Source organism: Aotus nancymaae, unplaced genomic scaffold (assembly GCF_030222135.1).
Source record: "Aotus nancymaae isolate 86718 unplaced genomic scaffold, 86718_ANA_hifiasm-v0.15.2.pri h1tg000030l, whole genome shotgun sequence".
NCBI lineage: Eukaryota > Metazoa > Chordata > Mammalia > Primates > Aotidae > Aotus > Aotus nancymaae.
Window position 1 is genome coordinate 24,612,770 of NW_026988443.1, and position 23,065 is coordinate 24,635,834.

At 44.7% G+C, this 23,065-nt stretch overlaps 1 protein-coding gene across 2 annotated transcripts in view; it reads left to right on the top strand.

The window, feature by feature from the left end:
• The window catches only part of WWP2 (WW domain containing E3 ubiquitin protein ligase 2), a 181,896-nt gene that overhangs the window by 102,054 nt on the left and 56,777 nt on the right, over positions 1-23,065 (top strand). For both annotated transcript variants that reach the window (XM_012437474.3, XM_012437473.3), the window contains exon 7: positions 12,621-12,748. In XM_012437474.3, coding sequence (XP_012292897.1) covers positions 12,621-12,748 — 128 coding nt within the window. The remainder of the gene's footprint in view (positions 1-12,620; positions 12,749-23,065) is intronic.

Sequence of the window (23,065 nt, forward strand, 5' to 3'; positions counted from 1 at the left end):
TTGTAGGACTGAGGTACCCATTCCTTGCTGACCATCAGCGGGGGTCTCTCTTAACTTCTTAAGCTTCCTCCACCTACCTCTGCATTCCTTCTCATGGGCCCCTCTACACGTTCAAACCAGGAAGGGAGTGTCAGATCTCCCTGTGATTTGAATTGCTCCCATTTTCTCTCCTGCCACCTGCTGGAGAAGGCTGTCTGCTCCCTGGAGGTGATGTGATGCTAATTAGACTGGGTGACCCCACCTGGATGATCCCCTTTCTTAAGGTCAGCTGTAATACATGATGACATACTCAAGGGTGTGGTGCCTTGTCATATTCACAGGTTTTAGGCATTAGAGTTGGAGTTAGAGTGGGAGGGAGGTCATTTTAGAAATTCTCCCCACAGTAGAAAGACTCTAATTGGACTAGTACAGTGGCTCACACCTGTAATCCCAGCACTTTGAGAGGCTGAGTCAGGAGGATCACTTGAGCCCAGGAGTTCGAGACCTCCATCTCTATAAAAAATAAAATAAAAATCAAAAAATTAGCCAGGTGTGGTCATATGATTCCATTCTTTAAAGGGGCCGGGGAAGTGATGAATGACTGGATTGGAAGGAATTTGCAAAGTATTGGAGATTACAGGCCCAAGAGTGATTTTTGAACCTGACAGCTTGTATCTTTCCTTCATTCAACAAATATTTCTTGAGTGCCTACTGTGGGCCAGGCACACACTAGGTGCTGAGTCTCCAAAGGTTCACAAAACAAGACATGGTCCCTGCTCTCATGAATATGCAATGACATATAGCAGTGCCATAAAGGGAACAATTAGGATGTTATGAGTGAATGAAAGGAAATTTACAGTAGCCTGGGAGATGAGGGGCATTTAGACTGAGATTTGGCCTAGGAATTTGGCCACCTGGGTGGAAAGTCCAGGAAGAGTATGCCAGGCAAGTAGGTCAGCAAAGGGTCTGACATCCCTTGGTAGGGATCTAGAGAAGTATTTTGAGGAATGTCCATTGAGCATATTCTTTTTGAAGCCTACCTCCCTCCTGCTGAGTTACTGCCTTGTGACTTGTCAGAACGTTTAGAAATAATGCTCTGCCCGGACAAGGTGGCTCACACCTCTAATCCCTACACTTTGGGAGGCTGAGGCCGAAGGATTGCTTGAGGCCAGGAGTTCGAGTCCAGCTGGGGCAACATAGCAAGACTCGATCTCTATTTTTAAAAAAAAAAAGGAAAGAAAGAACACTCTAATATACTGTAGCCCCCCATTCTTTCAAAGTTCTGTGTAGTCCTTTCTGGTCTGGAGCTAGAGTAAAAGGAGGCAGTGAGTGGGCCAGATTCAAACAGGGAATGATGGCAGTGGCAAGAAGGTGAAGAGGTTTTTCTGGCACACCTGTACAGGCTGTGCTCTGCATTCCTTTCAGGCCAGCCCCATGGAGATTCCTCCTGTGCGCAGTGAAGGTTGATGACCTGGGATCTCATCTCCTAAGTGGTGACCGTGTCCTACACCCTCGTAATTCAGGATCAGGGATCTCAGGTCATAGGACAAAGCACAGGCTGCTGTCTCTGTTCAAGGTACCTCTAGCTGTCGATGGCCGTGTTGAGCAGTTGAACACTTCTCCTCTGAACTCTCTAGCTCTCTTGCAGGTTTGGGAGGGTGTTTGAACACTGTTCTCCACTAAGCCCAACATACAGCCTGGAAGTAGATTAGACAAGTCACCATTCACTGTACATTCTCGCTCAAGATGAGTTTTTTTAGTCTAATAAAATTGCCACCATCGAGAAGGTTGCTCTGTACTCTAGGGTGAGCAAAGGAAATGGTTTGTCTTCCGGAAATCTTTCTGTAATTTGGAATGGACTTGGCAGCTGTTTTATTTTTACCTTCCCTGTCATTTGTGAGGCCAACAGTCCAGAGGTAGGGTGTGGAATGGAGCCATAAATTATCCTTGCAGTGACTAGAAGGAGCCCATTTTCATCTATTTGTGCCTTTCCCGGCTCAGTTCTCATTTTACCTCCCTCTCCATTTTTTTTTTCTCATCCTCATTTGAGTGTGGAGGAAGAATTGAGGAGGGTGCAGGTGGGAGTAGGTTTATTTATTGATGCATCTCTGGGTGGTGGCGACCGTTTCTTTTCCCATTACAGCTTCCTTTTTTTATTTTTTCATGCTTCTATTTTAAGTGCCTGTTTCTTTCTGGTTCTGTCTCACTGGAATCTGGCCCAGCTCCACTCAATTTTTTTTTTCCATGCAGCTATTAAAAGACAATGACCAGTTAAGAGTGTGCTCAGAGAAAGGACAGACTTGAGAGTGGGAGCCCTTTAGGTTCTAGTAATCCTAGGCAAATACTGGTTCCCGGATTGGAATGTGAGATGAGTTTTATTTGGCAATTTTACTTTTTGTGTTTGTTTTATAGGAGAAAAGTCAATAATCAGGTTTTTTTGAAACGGAATCTCGCTCTGTCACGCAGGCTGGAGTGCAGCAGCGGGATCTTGCTTACTGCAACCTCCGTCCCCCAGGCTGTTCTCAAACTCCACCTCAGGTGATCCACCTATCTCGGCCTCCCAAAGGGTTGGGATTAAAGGCATGAGCCACTGTGCCTGGCCAGTAATCAGTTTTTATACCTTGAAACTTCTCTTTTGCTGAATTTCAATACCAGTGGGCCTGAGTCTGGGGTCATTGATCCTGCCTTTTATTCTGGCCTCTTTTACCAAGATAGAAAAGTATGCTTGGCATCTGGTATCCAGCCAGCCATGAATTCCTTTTCTTTTTTCTTTCTTGGAGACAGGGTCTCTCGCTCTGTTGCTCAGGATAGAGTGCAGTGGTGAGATCACAGCTTACTACAGCCTCGACCTCCCGGGCTCAAGTGATCCTCCCACCTCAGCCTCCCGCATAGCTGGGATCACAGGCACTCGCCAACACACCTGGCTAATTAAAAAAATTTTTTTTTTGTAGAGACAAGGTCTCCCTATGTTGCCAGGCTGGTTTTGAACCCTTGGGCTCAAGAGATCCTCTGACCTTGGTCTCCCAAAGTGCTGGAATTACAGGTGTGAGCCACCACCTCCAGCCTAGCCATGAATTCTCAACATTTGGGAGAGATGTGTCCCTAGTCTTTATAGAATCCCTCCATTTACTAATTCAGAAATGTTTGTAGGGTCTTGAATTTTGCCTGAATTACATTCCCATTCACATCATTGCTTTCTGTTTTTTTGAGCATACCCTCACACCATACCTGCCTTCTACAACTTTTACTCACTTGTTTCTCACTCCACAATGCCTTTTTAAAATTATTAAGTTTACTAAGGTATAATTTCCAACAGTAAAATCCATCCTTACCTAGTGTATAGTTCTGTAAGTTTTGACAAAAGCATGCAGCCAGGTAGCCACTATCATAATCAAGATACAGAAGGGCTGGACGCAATGGGTCATGCCTGTAATCCTAGCACTTTGGGAGGTTGAGGTGGGTGGATCACCGGAGATGAGGAGTTAGAGACCAGCCTGGCCAAGATGGTGAAACACTATCTCTACTAAAAATACAAAAGTGAGCTGGGCGTGGTGGCAGGAGCCTGTGATCCCAGCTACATGGAAGGCTGAGGCAGGACAATCACTTGAACCTGGGAAGTGGAGGTTGCAATGAGCTCAGATTGCACCACTTCACTCCAGCCTGGGCGAAAGAGTGAAACTCAGTGTCAAAAAAACAAAAAGAAAAACAAAAGAAACAAAAAAGATGCAGAAAGTTTCATCACCCCAGAAAGTTCCCGGTGCCCCTTTGTCGCCAGCTCTTCCTTCTACCCCTCGCCACTGGCAAGCATGGATCTGTTTTCTAAGTCTGACCTCTTCTTGAATATCTTAAAAATGGGAAGGTACACTATGTAGCCTTTGGAGTCTTTTACTTAGCAGAATGCAGTTGTGATACACCTCTGTCGCTGCATGTACCAGCAGTTTGTTCCCTTTATGCACTGAGTTTATTCCACTGTATGCACCACAGTTGGTCTGTTCATTCACCAGTTGAAGGACTTGGAGTTGCTTATGGTTTTTGGTGATTACAAACAAAGTCTCTATGATCATTTGCATACAGGCTTTTCTGCAAACATGTTTTCATTTCTTATGGGTAAATACCTAGGAGAGGCTGGGTGCGGTGGCTCATGCCTATAATCCCAGCACTTTGGGTGGCCCAAGGCGGGAAGGTTGCTTGAGCTCTGGAGTTCAAGATCATCCTGGGCAATATGGTAAAACCCCTTCTCTACCAAAAAATGCAAAAATAGCTGGACGTGGTGGCCCGTACCTGTGATCCCAGCTACTTGGGAGGCTGAGGTGGGAGGATTGCTGGAGCCCAGGAGGCCGCATTGAGCCATGATCACACCACTGCACTCCAGTCTGGGTGACAGAGCAAGACCCTGTCTGAAAATAATAATTAAAAAAAAAATACTTAGGAGTAGGATTGTCAGTTTGCATGCTAAGTGCATATTTAGCTTTATAAGAAACTGCCAAACAGTTTACGAAGTGGCTGGACCATGTTGTGTTCCTGCCATCAATGTATGGGAGTTCCAATTACTTTGCCTCCTAACCAGAACTTGTTACCATCAGTTGTATAAAAATTTGTCAATTCTTTTTTTTTTTTTTTTTTTTTTTGTGAGAGAGTCTTGTTCTGTCACCCAGACTGGACTGCAGTGGCACAATCTTGGCTTACTGCAGCCTTGGCCTCCCAGATTCAAGCAATTTTCCTGCCTCAGCCTCCTGAGTAGCTGGGATTGCAGGCGCCAGCCACTACGACTGACTAAATTTTTGCTTTTTTTTTTTTGAGACCGTCTGCCTCTGTCGCCTAGGCAAGAGTGCAATGGCATGATTTTTAATAGAGATGGGGTTTCACCTATGTTAGCCAGGCTGGTCTCAAACACCTGACTTCAAGTGATCTGCCTGCTTTGGCCTCCCAAAATGTTGGGATTACAGACATGAGCCACCGTGCCCGGCCTAAAAAACTTTGTCTGTTCTAATAGATACTTAATGGTATCTCATTGTAGTTTTAATTTGCGCTTCCCAGAGAACTTATGAGGTTGAACTTTTTTTGTGTGCTTATTCGCCATCTGTAGATCTTCTTTAGTGAAGTGTCTGTTCAGATCTTTTGTTTAGTCAGGGTTTGGCTTTGTCACCCAAGCTGGAGTGCAGTGGCATGATCTCGGCTCACTGTAACCTCTACCTCCCAAGCTCAAGCCATCCTCCTGCTTCAGCCTTCCAAGTAGCTGGGACTACATGTGCTTGCCACCGTATCTAGCAAATTTTTGTATTTTTGTAGAGATGGGGTTTCACCATGTTGCCCAGGCTGGTCTCAAACTCCTGACCTCAGGTGATCTGCCCACCTCAAATCTTTTGATTATTTTAAAAATATTAGGTTGTTTTCTAACTGCTGAGTTTTAAGAGTTCTCTATCAAGTCTAGATAAAATTCCTTTATCAGATATATGTTGTCAACGATAAAAGCCACAAACTCTTTACATTTAGAAGAGAGAGCTTTATTTCTAAAGGGGGGTACCATAACCTGCAGGCAGGAAGTGGAGCCTCCACCTGAAACCAAAAAGCAGGCACTCCAAGGGAGGGAAGGATGAGACAGGAATTTACGCTGAATGGGTTGGCTGAGTTTACATATTTATCAGGTTATAGGAGAAGCTATAAATATTCACGAAGGGAGACGCATGCATCATAAACTAACACGTTTGTTACCTGTGCCCTTTGTTGCCCGTTGGGATGGACACTTAATATTTAAATGTATTAACAGTTAGACCCTGTCCATCAGAAGGTGAAGCAGCGGCCAGAAAGATACTCAGTGCACAGCCTCCGGGACCTGGCCACAACCACGCCATGGGCGGTGGCCTCTTATCAGGAAGGAATGCTGGTCAGTTGCTGTGTGGAAACCACAAAAGGGAAGCCAGCGTGAGGCAGGTGGTTGAAATCAGCAGTGATCAAGTCTTTTGAGAGAGTTGATTTCTGTTTAACACTGAGGAAAGAAAGACTCATGGTGGCTACGGAAGGCGGAGGTGTAATGAGGTGTGTCTGAGCTTGCATCTCATTGTGGCTGGGAATCAAGGTTTTTAAGGTTTCTCTGGGGTCCTCTTGGCCAAGCCCGGGGACGGGGGGGTGGGTCCAAGCTTAGGATTTTATTATTTCATGGTATTGTGGAAGGTCTTTTCCTTTTTTTGGAGAGTGACTTTAGAAGAGCAGGAGTTCAAAAATTTTGATGCAGCCACAAAATGCTTTTTTAAAAAATGTTTCACATTTTATTTATTTATTTATTTATTGAGACGGAGTCTTCCTACATTGCCTGGGCCAGTCCCAATTGATCCTCCTGTTTCCGCCTCCCAAAGTGCTGGGATTACAGGCATGAGCCACTGCACACAGCCTCATTTTAGTAGATATTTTTGCTCGTCCACAAATTTCTACCCTATTTCTCCCCTCTCCCTAGCTCCTTGCAACCATCCTCTACTTTTTCACTCAATGAGTTTGACTACTCTAGGTACCATTTAAATGGAATCACACAGGATTTGTCTTTTTGCCACTGGCTTCTTTCAATTAGTGTAGTATCCTCGAGGTTCATCCATGTTGTAGCCTGTGTCAAAATTTCCTTCTTTTTTAAGGCTGAATAATACTCATATGTGTGCAGATGCCACACTTCATTCATTTGTCGAGGTTGGGTTGCTTCTACCTCTTGGCTATTGTGAATAATTCTGCTGTCTACCTGAGTGTGCAAATATCTTTCCTGAGGTCTTGCTTTCAGTTTTTTGGGTTTTTTTTTTTTTTGAGACCGAGTCTTGCTCTGTTGCCCAGGCTGGAATGCAATGGTGTGATTTCAGCTCACTACAACCTCTGCCTCCCGGGTTCAAGAGATTCTCCTGCCTCAGCCTCCCAAGTAGCTGGGACTACAGACATGTGACACCATGCTCAGCTAAATTTTCTAGTTTTAGTGGAGATGGGGTTTTGCCATGTTGGTGAGGCTGGTCTCAAACTCCTGACCTCAGGTGATCTACCCATCTCGGCTTCCCAAAGTGCTAGAATTGCAGGCGTGAGCCACCACGCCAGCCCTCAGTTCTTTTGCTTGTATACCCAGAAGTGCAATTACTGGGTCACATGGTAATTCTATTTTTTTCTTTTTTTTTTTTTCTGGACATGGAATTTCACTGTTGTCACCCCGGCTGGAGTGCAGTGGCGCAATATCAACTCACTTCAACCTCCACCTCCCAGGTTCGAGCGATTCTTCTGCCTCAGCCTCTCAAGCTGCTGGGACTACAGGTGCCCACCACTGCACCTGGCTAATTTTTGTATTTTTACTAGAGACAGCATTTCACCATGTTTACCAGGCTGGTCTCAAACTCCTGACCTCAGGTGGTCCACCTGCCTCAGCCTCCCAAAGTGCTGGGATTATAGGCGGGAGTGACTGCACCTGGCCAAGGCTTTTTTTTTTTTTTTAAACATATAAACAGAATCCTATTTTGTTTAAACAGGAACCATTTAAACAAAACCGTTGCAAAGGTTTTGAACTGTTGCAAAGATGACAGTGGTCAGCAAAGCTGCACTGAGGTGACAGTCATGTGGTCAGCCAGGCTCACTCACCGGCCAGGTGGCTTCCCCAAAGCAGCATTGTGTGCTGTGATGGAAATTTCTATCTAAGCAGAATTACAAATCACAGCATATCCACTAAGGTGGAAGCTTCTTGAGGTCCAGGACTCTGTTTTGTCTCTAGAACGAGTCCTAACACTCAGAAAAGGATGTTTGAATACAATTCAGCGGCCCTCATGAAGGGCAAGACACGCTGTCCCATGGCACCAAAGGCTCTGACTGTCAGGGTGTAGCTGAGGATGGAGTCCAGGGCTCTGACCGTCAAAGCTTACATGCCAAGGGTCAGTGAGCAGCCCTGTCCTGGGGACCTCATCTGCATTAGAACTGCTTTGGGGAGCATGGCTCCGGGTCGTGGCTGGCTTTCCTTTAGGAGGCCTCAGTTCTTGAGAGAGGACCTTAGGTAAGGACACACCGCATTCTGAGAAGGGCGTGCTTTAGAGAGAGCTGAACTTCCATAATGAGGTGACTTAAAACCATTTGTGAAGTTTGGCCTGACTGGCACAGCTGTTCAACCGCTTTCTGCCTGCCCTGGGGGCTGCATAACTCCTCCCCACCCCCAGATGGTGAGGGGGGCTTGGGCCAAGGTTGAAGTCGTGGGCAGAGCCGAGCCTGGCTGTCCCAGCCATCGCCCTGCATTTGTCTGGGTGCTATTTTGGCCATGATGTGTGGTTTCAGCATCTGGGCCAGCTTTTCATCACAATATGATCCCATCTTTTATGGGTTGAGTGAGTTCTCCAAGAGAGGAAACTGCTTAAGAGAAGAGTTATCTCAGATGTGGAGGCCTTCTCTTCCTTTAAGTGTCTTATTTTAAAGGTAACACAAGAGCCAAACCTGGAAACTCCAGATTTAGGGCAAGAGGAGAATTTGGGGAGAGGGGATGTGTAGGGTTTGTGTGTTAGGGGGTGGTGGCTGGCCACGAGCGGGGAGGTGGCAGGTCATGCAAAGTGGTCCCAGCTGCCCCTGGCTTTGGGCTGATCCCACCCTGCCCAGCCCATCATTCAGGGTAAGCTGCTATGATTAGTGGTTAAGTGTTTCTGAAAGTATTCTCTCTCCACTCTGACCACATGCCCTTTCTGGGAAGGGAGGGCGGGGCCAGGGAGTAACGGGACCTGCCCTGTTGTCATGCCCAGCTGCTCTGCAGAGGGACAAGGAGCCCGGCGTCTGGAGGTGATCACGGACAGGTCTATCTGAGGGGTTGACAGTGCACTTTCTGCAGGTTCTGCAGCTCCCTGAGGGGTCCAGCTCGCTCCTGTGGACTGCAAGTTCCAAATCAGAGAGGCGTTTGTCCTAGTAAGGGGATCCTTGGCTGAAACAAACCTTCTATTAACCAATTTTCTCTCTCAAGCTCTCTGCCCTCAACACATACAGATGTGGACACCTACACCCACACACATGCACACACAGACACACACGCAGACAGACATACACACATAGGTGCACACAGACACACATGCAGACATACACAGACACACGTACACACATATGCGCACGCACACGCATACACGTGCACACACATACACACCAGCTTGCTCAGGGCTGCCTGCTTTTCCCTTTTTAACTCATTTGTGCTCATTCCACTTTCAAGGAGGAGCTGTGGTAAAATGCTTAAGGCGAACATTTCTTCCCATGAAGTGAGGAGTTTGAAATATTCGTCTTTGACTGAGGTGTGGTTGACAGCTTTTTTTGAAACAGAGTCTCTCCTCTGTTGCCCAGGGTGGAGTGCAATGGTGCAATCTTGGCTCACTGCAACTTCCAACTCCCAGGTTCTAAGCAATTCTCCTGCCTCAGCCTCCGGAGTAGCTGGGATTACAGGTGTGCACCATCATGCCTGGCTAATTTTGTATTTTTCATAGAGATGGGGTTTCGCCATGTTGGCCAGGCTGGTCTTGAACTCCGGACCTCAGGTGATCCTCCTGCCTTGGCCTCCCAAAGTGCTGGGATTACAGGCGTGAGCCACCACGCCCAGCCTACAGCATTTGATTTATGAAATTAGCTCAGGGAAAAAGAAGATGGAAAAAGAGAGTCCACACTGAATCTTTATTTCCAAAGCTGAGTTGTACCCTGTCTCCATTGCCACACGGTATTTAGGTATGAGGGACTCCAGAGTTTGCTAGGTTTCTCTGTTTTTCTCCTTTTTTTTTTTTTTTCTGTCTGGGGTTGGGAGCAAGAAAAACTTAAAAAAACTTTTTTTTTTTTGTTTTTGAAACAACGTCTCACTCTTTCGCCACACTGTCAGGCTGAAGTGGTCCTCTCACCTCGTCCTCCCAAGTGATCCGCCCACCTCATCCTCCCTGGGACCACAGGGGCATACCACTGTGCCTGGCTAATTTTTTAAAAATTTTTGGTAGAGGCCGGGCGCGGTGGCTCAAGCCTGTAATCCCAGCACTTTGGGAGGCCGAGGCGGGTGGATCACGAGGTCAAGAGATCGAGACCATCCCGGTCAGCATGGTGAAACCCCGTCTCTACTAAAAATACAAAAAAAATTAGCTGGGCACGGTGGCGCGTGCCTGTAATCCCAGCTACTCAGGAGGCTGAGGCAGGAGAATTGCCTGAACCCAGGAGGCGGAGGTTGCGGTGAGCCGAGATCGCGCCATTGCACTCCAGCCTGGGTATCAAGAGCGAAACTCCGTCTCAAAAAAAAAAAAAAAAAAATTTTTGGTAGAAATAGAGTCTCCTTATGTTGCCCAGCTGGTGTCGAACTGTTGGGCTCAAGTGGTCATCCAAGCTCAGCCTCGCAAAGTGTTGGAATTGCAGGCATGAGCCACTGTACCTTCCCCCAAATTTATATTTTTTCTCTTACTCACAGGTATACAAGCTCAGTGAAGGAAGCTGGAAATATCTAGAAGAGCACAAAAGGGAGGGCGGGTCCAGGGAGTAATGGGACCCGCCCTGTTGTCATGCCCAACTGCTCTGCAGAGGGACAAGGAGCCCGGGGTCAGGAGGTGACCATGGACAGGTCTATCTGAGGATTGACAGTGCACTTTATTCCCAACATCCAAAGATAATGACTGTTAAGATTTTGGTTTATGTTCATCTTGTCAAAGTCTGTTTCTTACTCTGGAGAAGGTAGCTGGTGAGGGTGGTTCATATTCCCCCCAGAGCCTCCTGTTGACTGTCTCAAAACACTGGACCAGAGACTCCCAGCAGGGATGTTCTGCTGGGGGTGGATATTCCCAGCAGGGAACTTCCTATTACAGCTCTTAATTTCACCATTGACCAAATGACCAGTGAAACAGTAGTCCAGGAGGAATTCAGCTTGAATTCGGGCTTCCTGTCCCAGCCTCTGACCTAAGAGCATAGGCTCTTGCCATTAAACTGCCTGGATGTGAATCTTCGCATCCTGTGGCTTACTTTCTATAGAGCTTCTCTGTGCCTGTTTGCTTATCTGTAAAATGGGGTTATAATAGTAAGCTACCTTTAGGGTTCCCATGTTAAATGGGAAAATAAAATGTAACGTGCATAGCACACACATTGCCTGAAACATCATGTTATAGCTCAGTGAATATATTACCTTTATTTATTTATTTACCTTTTTTTTTTTTTTTTTTTTGGACACACTCTCACTCTGTCACCCAGGCTGGAGTACAATGGCGTGATCTTGGCTCCCTGAATCCTCTACCTTCTGGGCTCAAATGATCTTCCTACTTCAGCCTCCCGAGTAGCTGGGACTACAGGCATGCACCAGTAGTGCAGCTAATTTTGTTTATTTTTTGTAGAGGCAAAGTCTTATTATGTTGCCCATGCTGGTCTCGAACTCCCATCCTCCCACCTTGGACTCCCAAAGTGTTGGGATAACAGACATGAGCCACTGCGCCCAGCCACCTTTATTGTTGAGAGTAGTCTTATCGCCCCATGTTTCGTGCTACAAATTGTCTCTGGGCCTCTGTTTCTCTGCCTGGAGAGGGGTGTTCTTTTCTTCACTGCCTGGTACTGGAACCATCTCACAGTTGCAAAGTAGTAGATGCTTACTAAGTACTAGAAGAGCCTCCTTTGGTTGAAACAGATGAACCGAAGGGCAGGGAGGTTTAGATATTTTCACTGAGTGAACAAAATCATGCTGCAGAAAGAACTTGGGAGTGCAATGCTGCCTGTTGCCTGTGTTCTCTGAAGATGCCTGATAGGTTTTCTGCTGTTAAATCCCACAGTTTTCTTTGTGATTTGTGTCCATTTCTGCATTGATTCTCATTTACTTGGATGGAGTGTTGAGTCATCTTTTCTAGATAAAACGTGTCTAGGCCAGGTGCAATGGCTCATAGCTATAATCCCAGCACTTTAGGAGGCTGAGGTGGGAGGATCACTTGAGCCCAGGAGTTCGAGATCAGCCTTGGCAACATAGTGAGACCCTGTCTCTACAAAAATAAAAACATGAGCCAGGCATGGTGCTGTGCACCTATAGTCCAGCTACTGGGGAGCCTCAGGTGGGAGGAACACTTAAGCCCAGGAATTTGAGTCTGCAGTGAGCTATGATCATACCACTCCAGCCTGGGCAACAGAGCGTGACCCTGTCTCTAAACAAACTAACAAGTAAACAACAACAAAAGAAACGTTTCAGCGTATGCATTGACTGAAAGTTGTTTAATGCCCTTGACTTTTATTGCCAAGGGAATCATCTTTCTAGCTATAGAGAAAATTGCTTTGGATAAGTTTTGAGCTCTTTTTGCCTAATGGGAGAAATATTTCATCTGTGCCTGTCCAGTGATTCTTGTTTATTTGTAACATTTGAGCCCAATAAAAATAATGTGATGGTCATAGGATATTTTGCCAATTAGTTCCGATGTAGGGGCAATTCACCCTGGATTTGTTTATTTCAAGTGGAAAAGTTTACACAAAGTTACCTTCTGAGCTTTTTACCAAAAAGGAAACTTCCCTGGGCCACTCTGCTGGGAACCAGCTTCTGTTGAGTCCAAAACTAGAGGGGCAGTTAAAGATCTTGTTTCCAATAAATGGCAGGAGAAGAGAATATGATGACTTAGGTAGGAAACCCTTCTGTCCTTTTCACAGTGACTTATGTCTGTCTGCTTTCTACTTTGAACCCCCAGGACTCACAGACATTCAGGTGCTTCAGCTAGAACAACCCCAGCAACCGGCGAGCAAAGCCCTGGTGCTCGGAGCCGGCACCGCCAGCCCGTCAAGAACTCAGGCCACAGTGGCTTGGCCAATGGCACAGGTGAGTGATGGCACCGCACGCCAGCCTGCCCTGAAGCCATGGGCTCTCAGCTGTTCTAACGTGGACATGGGAGCCTGCCCACTGTGTCAGAATAGAGGGTGGGTGTCAGAAGGCTCTAGGATTAAACTGGATGTGAATCCATCAGTCTTCCTGCGGACCCATCTTCTTCTGTCTCTGGCATGTTCTGTGCAGCCAAGGTTATTCTCCATATGACTGCGCTCTTCTAAAGTACTCATTTGCACAGAAATAAAAAGTCTTGTCTTTCTCTTCATTTCTTTTTTAAATTTTTTTTGAGATGGAGTTTCGCTCTTGTTGTGCAGGCTGGAGAGCAATGGTGCGCGATCTCGGCTCACTGCAACTTCTGCCTCCGGGGTTCAAGCGATTCTCCTGCCTCAGCCTCCCAAGTAGCTGGGATTAGAGGCATGTGCCACCATGCCCTAATTTTGTATTTTTAGTAGAGATGGGGCTTCTCCGTGTTGGTCAGGCTGGTCTCAAACTTCTGACCTCAGGCGACCTGCCCATCACGGCCTCCCAAAGTGCTAGGATTACAGACATGAGCCACTGCACCCAGCCTCTATTCATTTCTTATCAGCATTGGATTTCATTGCTGATAAGATACTCATTTATACATGGCATATTTTTTATTTCCTTCACGTAAGGGAATTATCAGACTAGGGAAATAGGACTAAGTATTGTTGCTAAGTGCTGAGTCAGATGATGGCACCACCAGTGAATGGGTTGGGATGCTCACCAGGGCAAAGCCAGGTGACAACTCAGGGGTGTGCTGTGGCCATCCCAGCGGGGGCCCCATTTGAGAGGAGGTGGTCCCGTCCACGTGCACACAGAATTTCCCCCCACTTGGCTCTGCTTCCCTGTAAGTGGGATGGGAAGGACCTATTTCAAAACATCATTTTCTGTCCTGCTCTCCCTCTCTCTCATCAGGACAGAGTCAAAAAGGAAAAAGAACAGACAAACCCATTCATTTCTCTAAACTTCTCAAAGATTGTCAAATCTTTAGTGACTGCTGGTCATGTGATAATTTGTCTTCATTTGAGGCAGTTGGGCAGGGACGTAGATGTTTTGCTTCGATGAACTGTAGGTAGGGGAATGCTGGCATTGAAATTGGTAAGTGACGCTGAGATAGTTTTCTCATGCTCATGACTGACAGCAGAGGTGTGGCATGAAAGCCAGGAGACCCAGAGTAGCATGGCTCTTCACGGAAGTGTTGTTGTGGCATTGTTAAGTGACCTCTGTGTGACAAACTTCCTGAGTGGAAGAAATTGATTTGGGTTCCTCTGTAATACCTTTCAGTTCTCTGGCAGCACCATATGGGGGCTTCAGAGTCCCTGTGGCTGCTCATATTGCCTGGGTACCCTGTCATCTGCAATGGACCACAGGGTGGGAGTGGTCTGTGTCTCACAAAGTGCACTGTGAGTCAGTGGCCTGACCTCCCTGGAGTTTGGGACCTGCCTGAAGGACTTGAGTGAACTGACTAGCTCACCCTGAGCCTTGGGGAAAGGAGGATCTGCAGGTAGGGTGTCCTCGGGCTGCCATCTCAGCCGCCTGGCGCCCCTGTGCCACCACCATATCCTTGTGCTTGGAATATCCAGTGGTAGCTGAGCCTGGCCTTCCTGTCTGTGTGAAGGAGACAGCGAGGGGATGGCCATGAGCCATGGTACAGAGGACCACAGGCAGCTCTGCAAGCATTTTTCTCTTAGAAAACTAAGTGGCTTATGGAGGAGGGCAGTGTTTACAAATAGAGATAGGGGACTGGCTTTTAGCAACCAGCTGACTCCCGGGTACCGTGGCAGAGTGACCAGCAGCTTTATTCTGCCAGGGCTTGTGTTACTGGGATCGTGGTTTCCCTCAGCCACCTCTACTTTTCCTATAAAAACTGTTGGTGAATTGACTTTCTATGGTGAAGGTCCTTGAGTCACTCATTTTGGACATTTCCTTTGTTTTGTGTTGTTTTTGCATACCTTCCTATGGCAACCTTTTTTTTTTTTTTTTTTTTTTTGAGATGGAGTCTCGCTCTGTTGCCAGGCTAGAGTGCAGTGAACCAATCTTGGCTCACTGCAACCTCTGCCTCCCCGGGTTCAAGCGATTCTCCTGCCTCAGCCTCCTGAGCAGCTAGGACTACAGGCGTGCGCCACCACACCTAGCCAGTTTTTTGCTATTTTAGTAGAGACAGGGTTTCACCGTGTTGCACAGGCTGGTCTCGAGCTCCTGAGCCCAGGCAATCTGCCCGCTTCAGCCTCCCAAAGTGCTGGGATTATAGGCGTGAGCCGTCATGCTCGGCCCTTGGACATTTCAATAGAGTCATGTTTCCCCTACGTTTATTTTTAGGTACCATTACTTATTTGTCCTTATCTCCAGGAACATTATATTCTAGCAGCTGAGGCAGGTGCCAGCTGCATCTTCAAAAGCCAAGTGTGTCTAACCTCAGACTGCCTTGGAAATGTTTCATGGTGGGGTCTCTCAGTGCCTCAAGATCCATCTCTGAAGGATAGTTGTGTTTTAGGGGTTTCTGTCCACTCCAGTGCTGAGGCCTTGGTGTTCATCTCTCCTCTTTCTGCTGAGATGTTCACCTTTACCTCACAGGCAGCCTGTGCTTTAGAGGGTCTTTAACATCTGCCCCAAGGGGACAGAACCTTATTACCTTTGCTGTGGGGAGCAGGCAGAAGCTCCTCTCTTTGGCAGCGCAGGACCAGACGGGGGTTAAGGGTGTGAATGAGGACATCTTCCTCCCTCAGTCTGCTGCTGTGAGAACTCTGAGGACCAGTTCCAAGATGGTGGTGCTGGGGAACTCTGCCTCCTGGAAGAGTTTCCACAGACTTGCGAGATTTATTTAGCAGCCTTTTTTGGCTGCGCGTTGCAGTTATGCATGAAAAAGAAATTTGGGGCCAAACCAGAGCTGGGCTCCAGGTGTTTTTTTTATGTTGTCGCAACCATAAAGTATCCATTTTTATAAAATAAGAGTGAATGGCAGCCTGTGTGTATAAATATTATATTTCTAGGTTTTAGAAGTGGTAGAATCAAGAAATAGACTAATGGCACAGCTCTTCATTGAGACTTGTATGGAATTATTTACTTGCTAATTCTTTGTTGAAGACTTTACCAAAAAAATTTACATATTTTACTTCTTCCCTAAATGTAATTTCCATACACATCAGTCAGAAGTTGCATCAGCTGCGGTCAGATTCTGACTCCTCATCTATAATACGTGTTGAAGGCCCAGTGACTTGCTGGGTCTTAGTTTTCTCATTTGCAAAATTAGGGCAAAAGTTGGGTGTGGTGGCACACATCTGTAGTTCCAGCTACTCAGGAGGCTGAACCAGGAGGATCATTTGAGCCCAGGAGGCAGATGTTGCAGTGAGCAGAGATTGCGCCACTGTACTCCAGCCTGGGTGACAGAGTGAGACCTTGGTTCAAAAAAAAAAACTTACAGCAAAAGTATATATGTCATAAGTTGTTATAAGGAATAAATTACAGGCATACCTTAAAGATATTATGGGTTTGGCCAGGCGTGGTGGCTCATGCCTGTAATCCCAGCACTTTGGGAGGCTGAGGCGGGCGGATCATGAGGTCAAGAGATCGAGACCATCCTGGCCAACATGGTGGAACCCCATCTCTACTAAATATACACAAATTAGCTGGGGGTGGTGGCGTGCGCCTGTAGTCCCAGCTACTCGGGAGAATGAGGCAGGAGAATAGCTTGAACCTGGGAGGCGGAGGTTGCAGTGAGCCGAGATTGTGCCACTGCACTCCAGCCTGGCGACAGAGCAAGACTCTGTCTCAAAAAAAAAAAAAAAGATATTATGGGTTTGTTTCCAAACTACCACAATAAAGTGAATATCACAAAAAAGAAAGTCACATGAATTTTTTGGTTTCCCAGTGCATATAAAAGTTATGTTTCTACTATACTGTAGTCCATAAAGTATATAACAGCATTATGTCTAAAAAATGTACATACCTTAATTTAAAAATACCTCACTGTTAAAAGTTCTAACAATTATCTGAGCCTTTAGCCAGTGGAAATCTCTTTGCTGATGGAGGGTCTTGCCTTGATGTTGATGGCTGCTGACTGACCAGGGTGGTGGTTGTTGAAGGTCGGTGTGGCTGTGGAAATTTGTTCAAATAAGACAACATGAGGCCGGGCGCGATGGCTCATGCCTGTACTCTCAGCTCTTTGGGAGGCTGAGGCAGGTGAATCACGAGGTCAGTAGATCAAGACCACCCTGGCCAACATGGTGAAACCCCATCTCTACTAAAATACAAAAAATTAGCTGGCGTGGTGGCAGGAGCCTGTAGTCCCAGTTGCTTGGGAGGCTGAGGCAGGGGAATTGCTTGAACCCAGGAGGCAGAGGTCACAGTGAGCTGAGATTGTGCCTCTGTACTGCAGCCTGGGGGACAAGAGTGAAACTCCATCTCAAAAAAAAAAAAGACAACATGAAGTGTGCCGCATCAGTCAGCGCTTCCTTTCATCAAAGCTTTCTCTGTAGCATGTGCTGCTGTTTGGCAGCATTTTACCCACAGTAGAACATTTTTCAAAATTGGAGTCAATTTTCTCAAACTTTGCTGCTGCTTTTTCAACTAAGTATATGGAATATTCTGAATCCTTGTTGTCGTTTCAACAATGTTCACAGCATCTTCACCAGAAGTAGATTCCGTCTCAAGAAACTGCTTTTGTTGCTCATCCGTAAGACACAACTCCTAAACCATTCCAGTCTTATCATGAGATTGAAGCAGTTTAGTCCCGTCTTCAGGCCTACTTCTAATTCTAGTTCGCTTGCTCTTTCCACCACATCCGCATTTCCTTCCTCCATCGGCGTCGTGAACCTCTCAAAGCATCCTTGAAGGTTTGAATGCACTTCTTCCAAACTCCTGTTGTGTTGATATGTTGACCTCCTCCCATGAATCACAGATATTCTTAATGGCATCTAGTCCTTTTTAGTTTTTTTAAAATTTTCTTTATTTTTTTGAGATGGAGTTTTGCTTTTATTGCCCAGGCTGCAATGCAGTGGCGTGATCTGAGCTCACTGCAACCTCCACCTCCCGGGTTCAAGTGATTCTACTGCCTCAGGACCCCCTCACCCCGTGAGTAGCTGGAATTATAGGCATGTGCCACCATGCCCAGCTAATTTTTGTATTTTTAGTAGAGTCAGGGTTTCACCATGTTGGCCAGGCTGATAATCGAACTCCTGACCTCAGATGATCCACCTGCCTCGGCCTCCCAAAGTGTTGGGATTACAGGCATGAGCCACTGTGCCTGGCCCAAATTTGCTATTCTATATGGATGCAGCTTGTGGCACTGCAAAACAATAGCAGCAGTAACATCATCAAAGATCACTGGTGACAGATCTCCGTGGCAGATATAAATAAGAAGGATACATTTTGAGTTGGAAAAGTTTGACATGTTGTGAGAATTACCAAAATGTGATACGGAGATGTGAAGGGAGTTCATACTGTTGGAAAAATGATGCTGAGACATAGACTTGCTGGATGTCAGGTTGCCACAAGCCTTCAATTTGTAAAAATCACATAGTGGAACTCAACAAGGTATGGCTGTATATAAACATGCAGAGTGCTTGACAGGGTGCCTGGCACATAGCTTTTATCTTTATGAATAATTTCATGGAGTTTTAATTATGCAGCATGAATATATCTATTTTTTTCACTGCATTTTTCTTTTCTAAAATTTTCCTATGGAGATGGGGGGCGGATCTCACTTTGTTGTGCAGGCAGGTCTCAAACTTCTGGCTTGAATCGATCCTCTTGTCTCGGCCTTCCAAAGTGTTGGGATTACAGGTGTGAGCCACTGTGCCGAGCCTATTTTTATACATTGTTTCGTGTATCTATGTGCTCTTCTTCTTTGCTTTTTAAAGTGACCTCATACTATTTAGCAGTTAGTATTCCATAATTCGTCTAACCATTCCTTAATTCTTGTGTATTTCCCTGTTGCAAAACAAAATTCTGCTGTAAATATCTGCATATAGCTTTGTTTCTTCTTGAGTGAAATTCTTAGGTCAAAGGATGTGAATTTTTAAAAAGGAGCTCTAGTGTATATTAGCAGAATGTCTTTCTAAGAGGATCAATCATATATCCAAAGGTAGTATAAAATGTTCATAAAGTGGTATATAAGGCTTATTTTTTTCTGCAACCTTGTAAATATCAGTTTATAATTTTTTGCTAATAGTATGTATTAAGTGCCCCCTCATTGGTTAAAAAGTTTAACCTCATTGCATTTTCTAATTTACTAGTTGCTTAACTGTTTCTTTTTTCTTGTGTCTCTCCTCATAGTATTTGATTTGTCCTTTAGAGATTTAGAAGTTTATTTTAGAGGTTTATATAAGCTCTTAATATATTTTAGGTACAATTTTTAAAAATTGTAGTAGAAAACACATAACGTGAAATTTACCATTTAAACCATGTGTAATTTGGTGGCATTAATTACAGTCACAATGTTGAGCAACTGTCACCACCAGTGTACATTTCCAGAACTTTTTCATCATCCCAAATAGATTCTCTGTATCCATTAAACCGTAAGATTTCCCCCCAACCTGCCCACCCGCCACCTGCAGCCTGTGGTAACCCCTATTCTACTGTCTGTCTCTACATTTTCTTATTCTAGATACCTCATATAAGTGGACTAATGTGTCCTTTTGTGTCTGGCTTATTTTACTTAGCATAGTGTTTTCAAGATTTATCCATGTTGTAGCATGTATCAGAATTTCCTTCCTTTTTAAGACCAAATAATATTCCATTGTATATACGTATCACATTTCGTTTATCCATTCATCTGTAGATGGACATTTGGGTTGTTTCCATCTTTGGGCTATTGGAATAATGCAACTGGGAACTTGGCTGTACAAGTATCTGAGCCCAAGCTTTCAGTTCTTTTGGCTGTATACCTAGGAATGGAATTACTATGGTAATTCTATATGTAACATGTCATGCTCATCCTAGTGGGCGTGACATGTGTAGCTATAAGTTTTATCTGTTATATTTATGATTATAAATTTTCTCATATCACTGTTTTGCATTTTGTCTTATTTTTGTGAGTAGTATTATAGAAAAGGAATTAAGAATTTTAAAAATAATTAGGCCTGACCATTTAAAAAATGGGTATAATTTCACTTTTTGTGTCAATGTAAGTTATTGTCTATAAAATGAGATACTTTTTTTCTTTATGGCCACATTGGGTCTGAAGAAATAAATACTTTTATCTGTTTTCACTTTCTTTCTTCTTCCATGACATTATGTTATCAAAACAAATATCTCACTGGAATTTATAGTGATATATGTATGACTATAATATATAACTATAAATATATATTTATATGTAATATATATTATATAGACATGTACGTATATCAAATGAGGACTGGGTCTAAATTATTTTCTATAGTGGGATCCTATTAGCACAGAGACATTAGGTAAATAGTTTCATTTTTCACTGCGATTTTATTTAGTGTTGGTCACTTACCACATTCTTACATACAGTGAGAATTCGTTTCTTGTTTTGAGTAAGTCCCGTTTGATTTTTATTGCTGGTGTGTTACCATATTTTCTTTAATGTCTGGAAGAGCTGGTTTTGCCTTTTTTTCCTCCATGATATTCTTTAATCATTCATACATTTTCAAAACAGATTTCAGACTTTGAATTCTTTGAACCACTGTGAATGTAAGTAGGAATTGTGTTCATCTGTATATAAACAGGGAAGGATTTTTACCTTTCCAACAGTCAGGTAACGTGGTACGGCTTTGTGCATTTTTAAGTTTTGTTCCTTTTTTCCCCCACGTAATGTAACTTTTTCGTTATATGAGCTTCCCTCATCCCATGCTGCACTGATTTTGAAATCTTTGTCCAGTTTTGGTTGCTCTCGTGAAGAGCTGACTGATCAGCTGCCTTGTAAGTGCAGTTGCTTGTGTTTCATGGATGAAAGACACCGACTGCTTTACCATGGCCCACATGTGATGAGCTGATCTTCAGTAGAAGGAGCTTCTGCTGTTACTGGTGCAGGCTTTCTATGTGCCTCAGTGCAGGGCTGAAAAGTCCTGAGTGTCCACCATGAGCCTGTGATACACCACACACACCTAAATGTCTTGGAACACACAGTGGGCTGGCAGTGTCTCTAGGATTAAGCAAAAGAATTTCCAATTCCTGATCTTTTTTTTGGCTAACTGGGACTACAGTTGTGTCTCAGTTCTGAATGAATATGTGATTCATAAAGTTAGAATGTTTAACCAACATCACAGAGGGAACCTTATGAAATACACAAGGTTATAGAAAGCAGAGGCCGTGCAACTGCCATCTTACCACTTACCATTTGGTACCCCACTTTCCCTCCTTGGTACCCCACTTTCACTCCCATTTGGGAAGCATTGAAGAAGCTGTCTTTGCTCCCCACGCCCACTGTTTTTACTTCATGGTGTTCTGGTTTGAATACTGGTTCTGCTCCTTGCTGACTACACAACACCTCTCTGACTGGTCCCTCTGTGAGCCTCAGTTTTATCTACAGTGAAATGGGAATAATAATATCTTCCTCCTAAGGGCATTGGCAGAATCAGTGAGCTAATAAAAGTGAACTTGCTAAAGGCAGTGCAGGATCCTGGATTGGATCTTGCAACAGAAACAAAACAGTGCAAAAGCTGGTGAAATCTAAGTAAAGTCTAGAGTTTGTTAATAGTAGTATACTACTTATTATTTTAGTGTTGGCAAATGTACCATGATTATATAAGATAGTATTACTAAGGGAAACTGGGTGAATGGCATACTATCTTTTCCGATTTTTTGAAAATAATATCCAAAATTATTCCAAAATAAAACAAAAAGAACCTTTCTTTTTTTTTTGATGGAGTCTCTCTCTGTCACCTAGGCTGGAATGCAATGGCATGCTCTCAACTCACTGCAATCTCCCCCTCCCGGGCTTAAGCGATTTTCCTGCCTCAGCCTCCCAAGTAGCTGGGACTACAGGTGTGCGCCACCATGCCCAGCTAATTTTTTGTATTTTTAGTAGAGACAGGGTTTTGCCATGTTGGCCAGACCAGTCTTGAACTCCTGACCTCACATGATCCACTTTGGCCTCCCAAAGTGCTGGCATTACAGGCGTGAGCCACTGCGCCCGGCCTAATTTTTTTTGTTTTTAGTAGAGACAGGGTTTCACCATGTTGGCCACTCTGATCTCGAACTCCTGACCTCAGGTGATCCTTCTGCCTCGGCCTCCCAAAGTGCTGAGATTATAGGCATGAACCACTGTGCCCAGACAAAAGAACCTGTTTTGTAAATGACAGTGTTATACAAATGTCAGGTGATTTTATTTTAAATATCTTTCTTTTATCTTTTATTTTTCTTTGTGTGTTTCTTTCTTTTCTTTTTCTTTTCCCTTAAAAACTCTCCTATCCAATTAAATATCTTTCTTTTGCTAGATTATTGGGCTTATTGAACAAGTATTTCTTGAACAAATATTTATCAAATGTTAAGCACTATGGACAATGTAAAGCAATATGAGAGAAGATCTCTGCCCTGTGATCTCATTCCAGAAAAGAAGTTGAAACCATACCTCAGCAAAGTCAAAAGAGCACACATCACAGGGGCTGTGGGCTTTACAGTGTGGAATGCTCTCCCTGGGCTGCAGGGGTGGGGAGGGCTGCAGGAAGGAGGGCTAATGTGGGCAAAGAGATGAAGCAAGAACACAGGAGACAGAGAGTGGAAGTAGGGAAAACTGTGTAAAACAAACCTGCCCTCACTCTCAAGATGGGTTCAGTCCTTTTGGGGAGATACGGGTGTACGTCAAATAATTAGGATTAAAAGTTAGACACCATTGGCTATATTGAAGAGAGTTAAAAGGTAATATAGCACACGGGCTGCGGTGGCTCACACCTGTGCTCCCAGAACTTTGGGATGCTGAGGCAGGCAGATCACTGGAGGTCAGGAGTTCAAGACCAGCCTGGCCAACATAGTAAAACCCCTTCTTTACTGAAAATACAAAAATTAGCCAGGTGTGGTGGCACACGCTTGTAATCCCAGCTATTTCGGAGACTGAGGTGAGTGGATCACTGAACCCAAGAGGTAGAGGTTGCAGTGAGCCAAGATCATGTCACTGCACTCCAGCCTAGGCGGCAGAGTGAGAATCAATCTCAAATAATAATAATAATAATACAGCAATTCTGTAGGCCGTGATGGACTTGTAACTCCTTGTCTTTGACGATCCAGTTTTTCTATTTGAAGCCTCATTAAGCTTGAGTATGGTGCCCCGTCACTGGTTAACTAGGGTGACCGAGGGCCAGTAATGTATTGTTACAACTTAATTTCTCA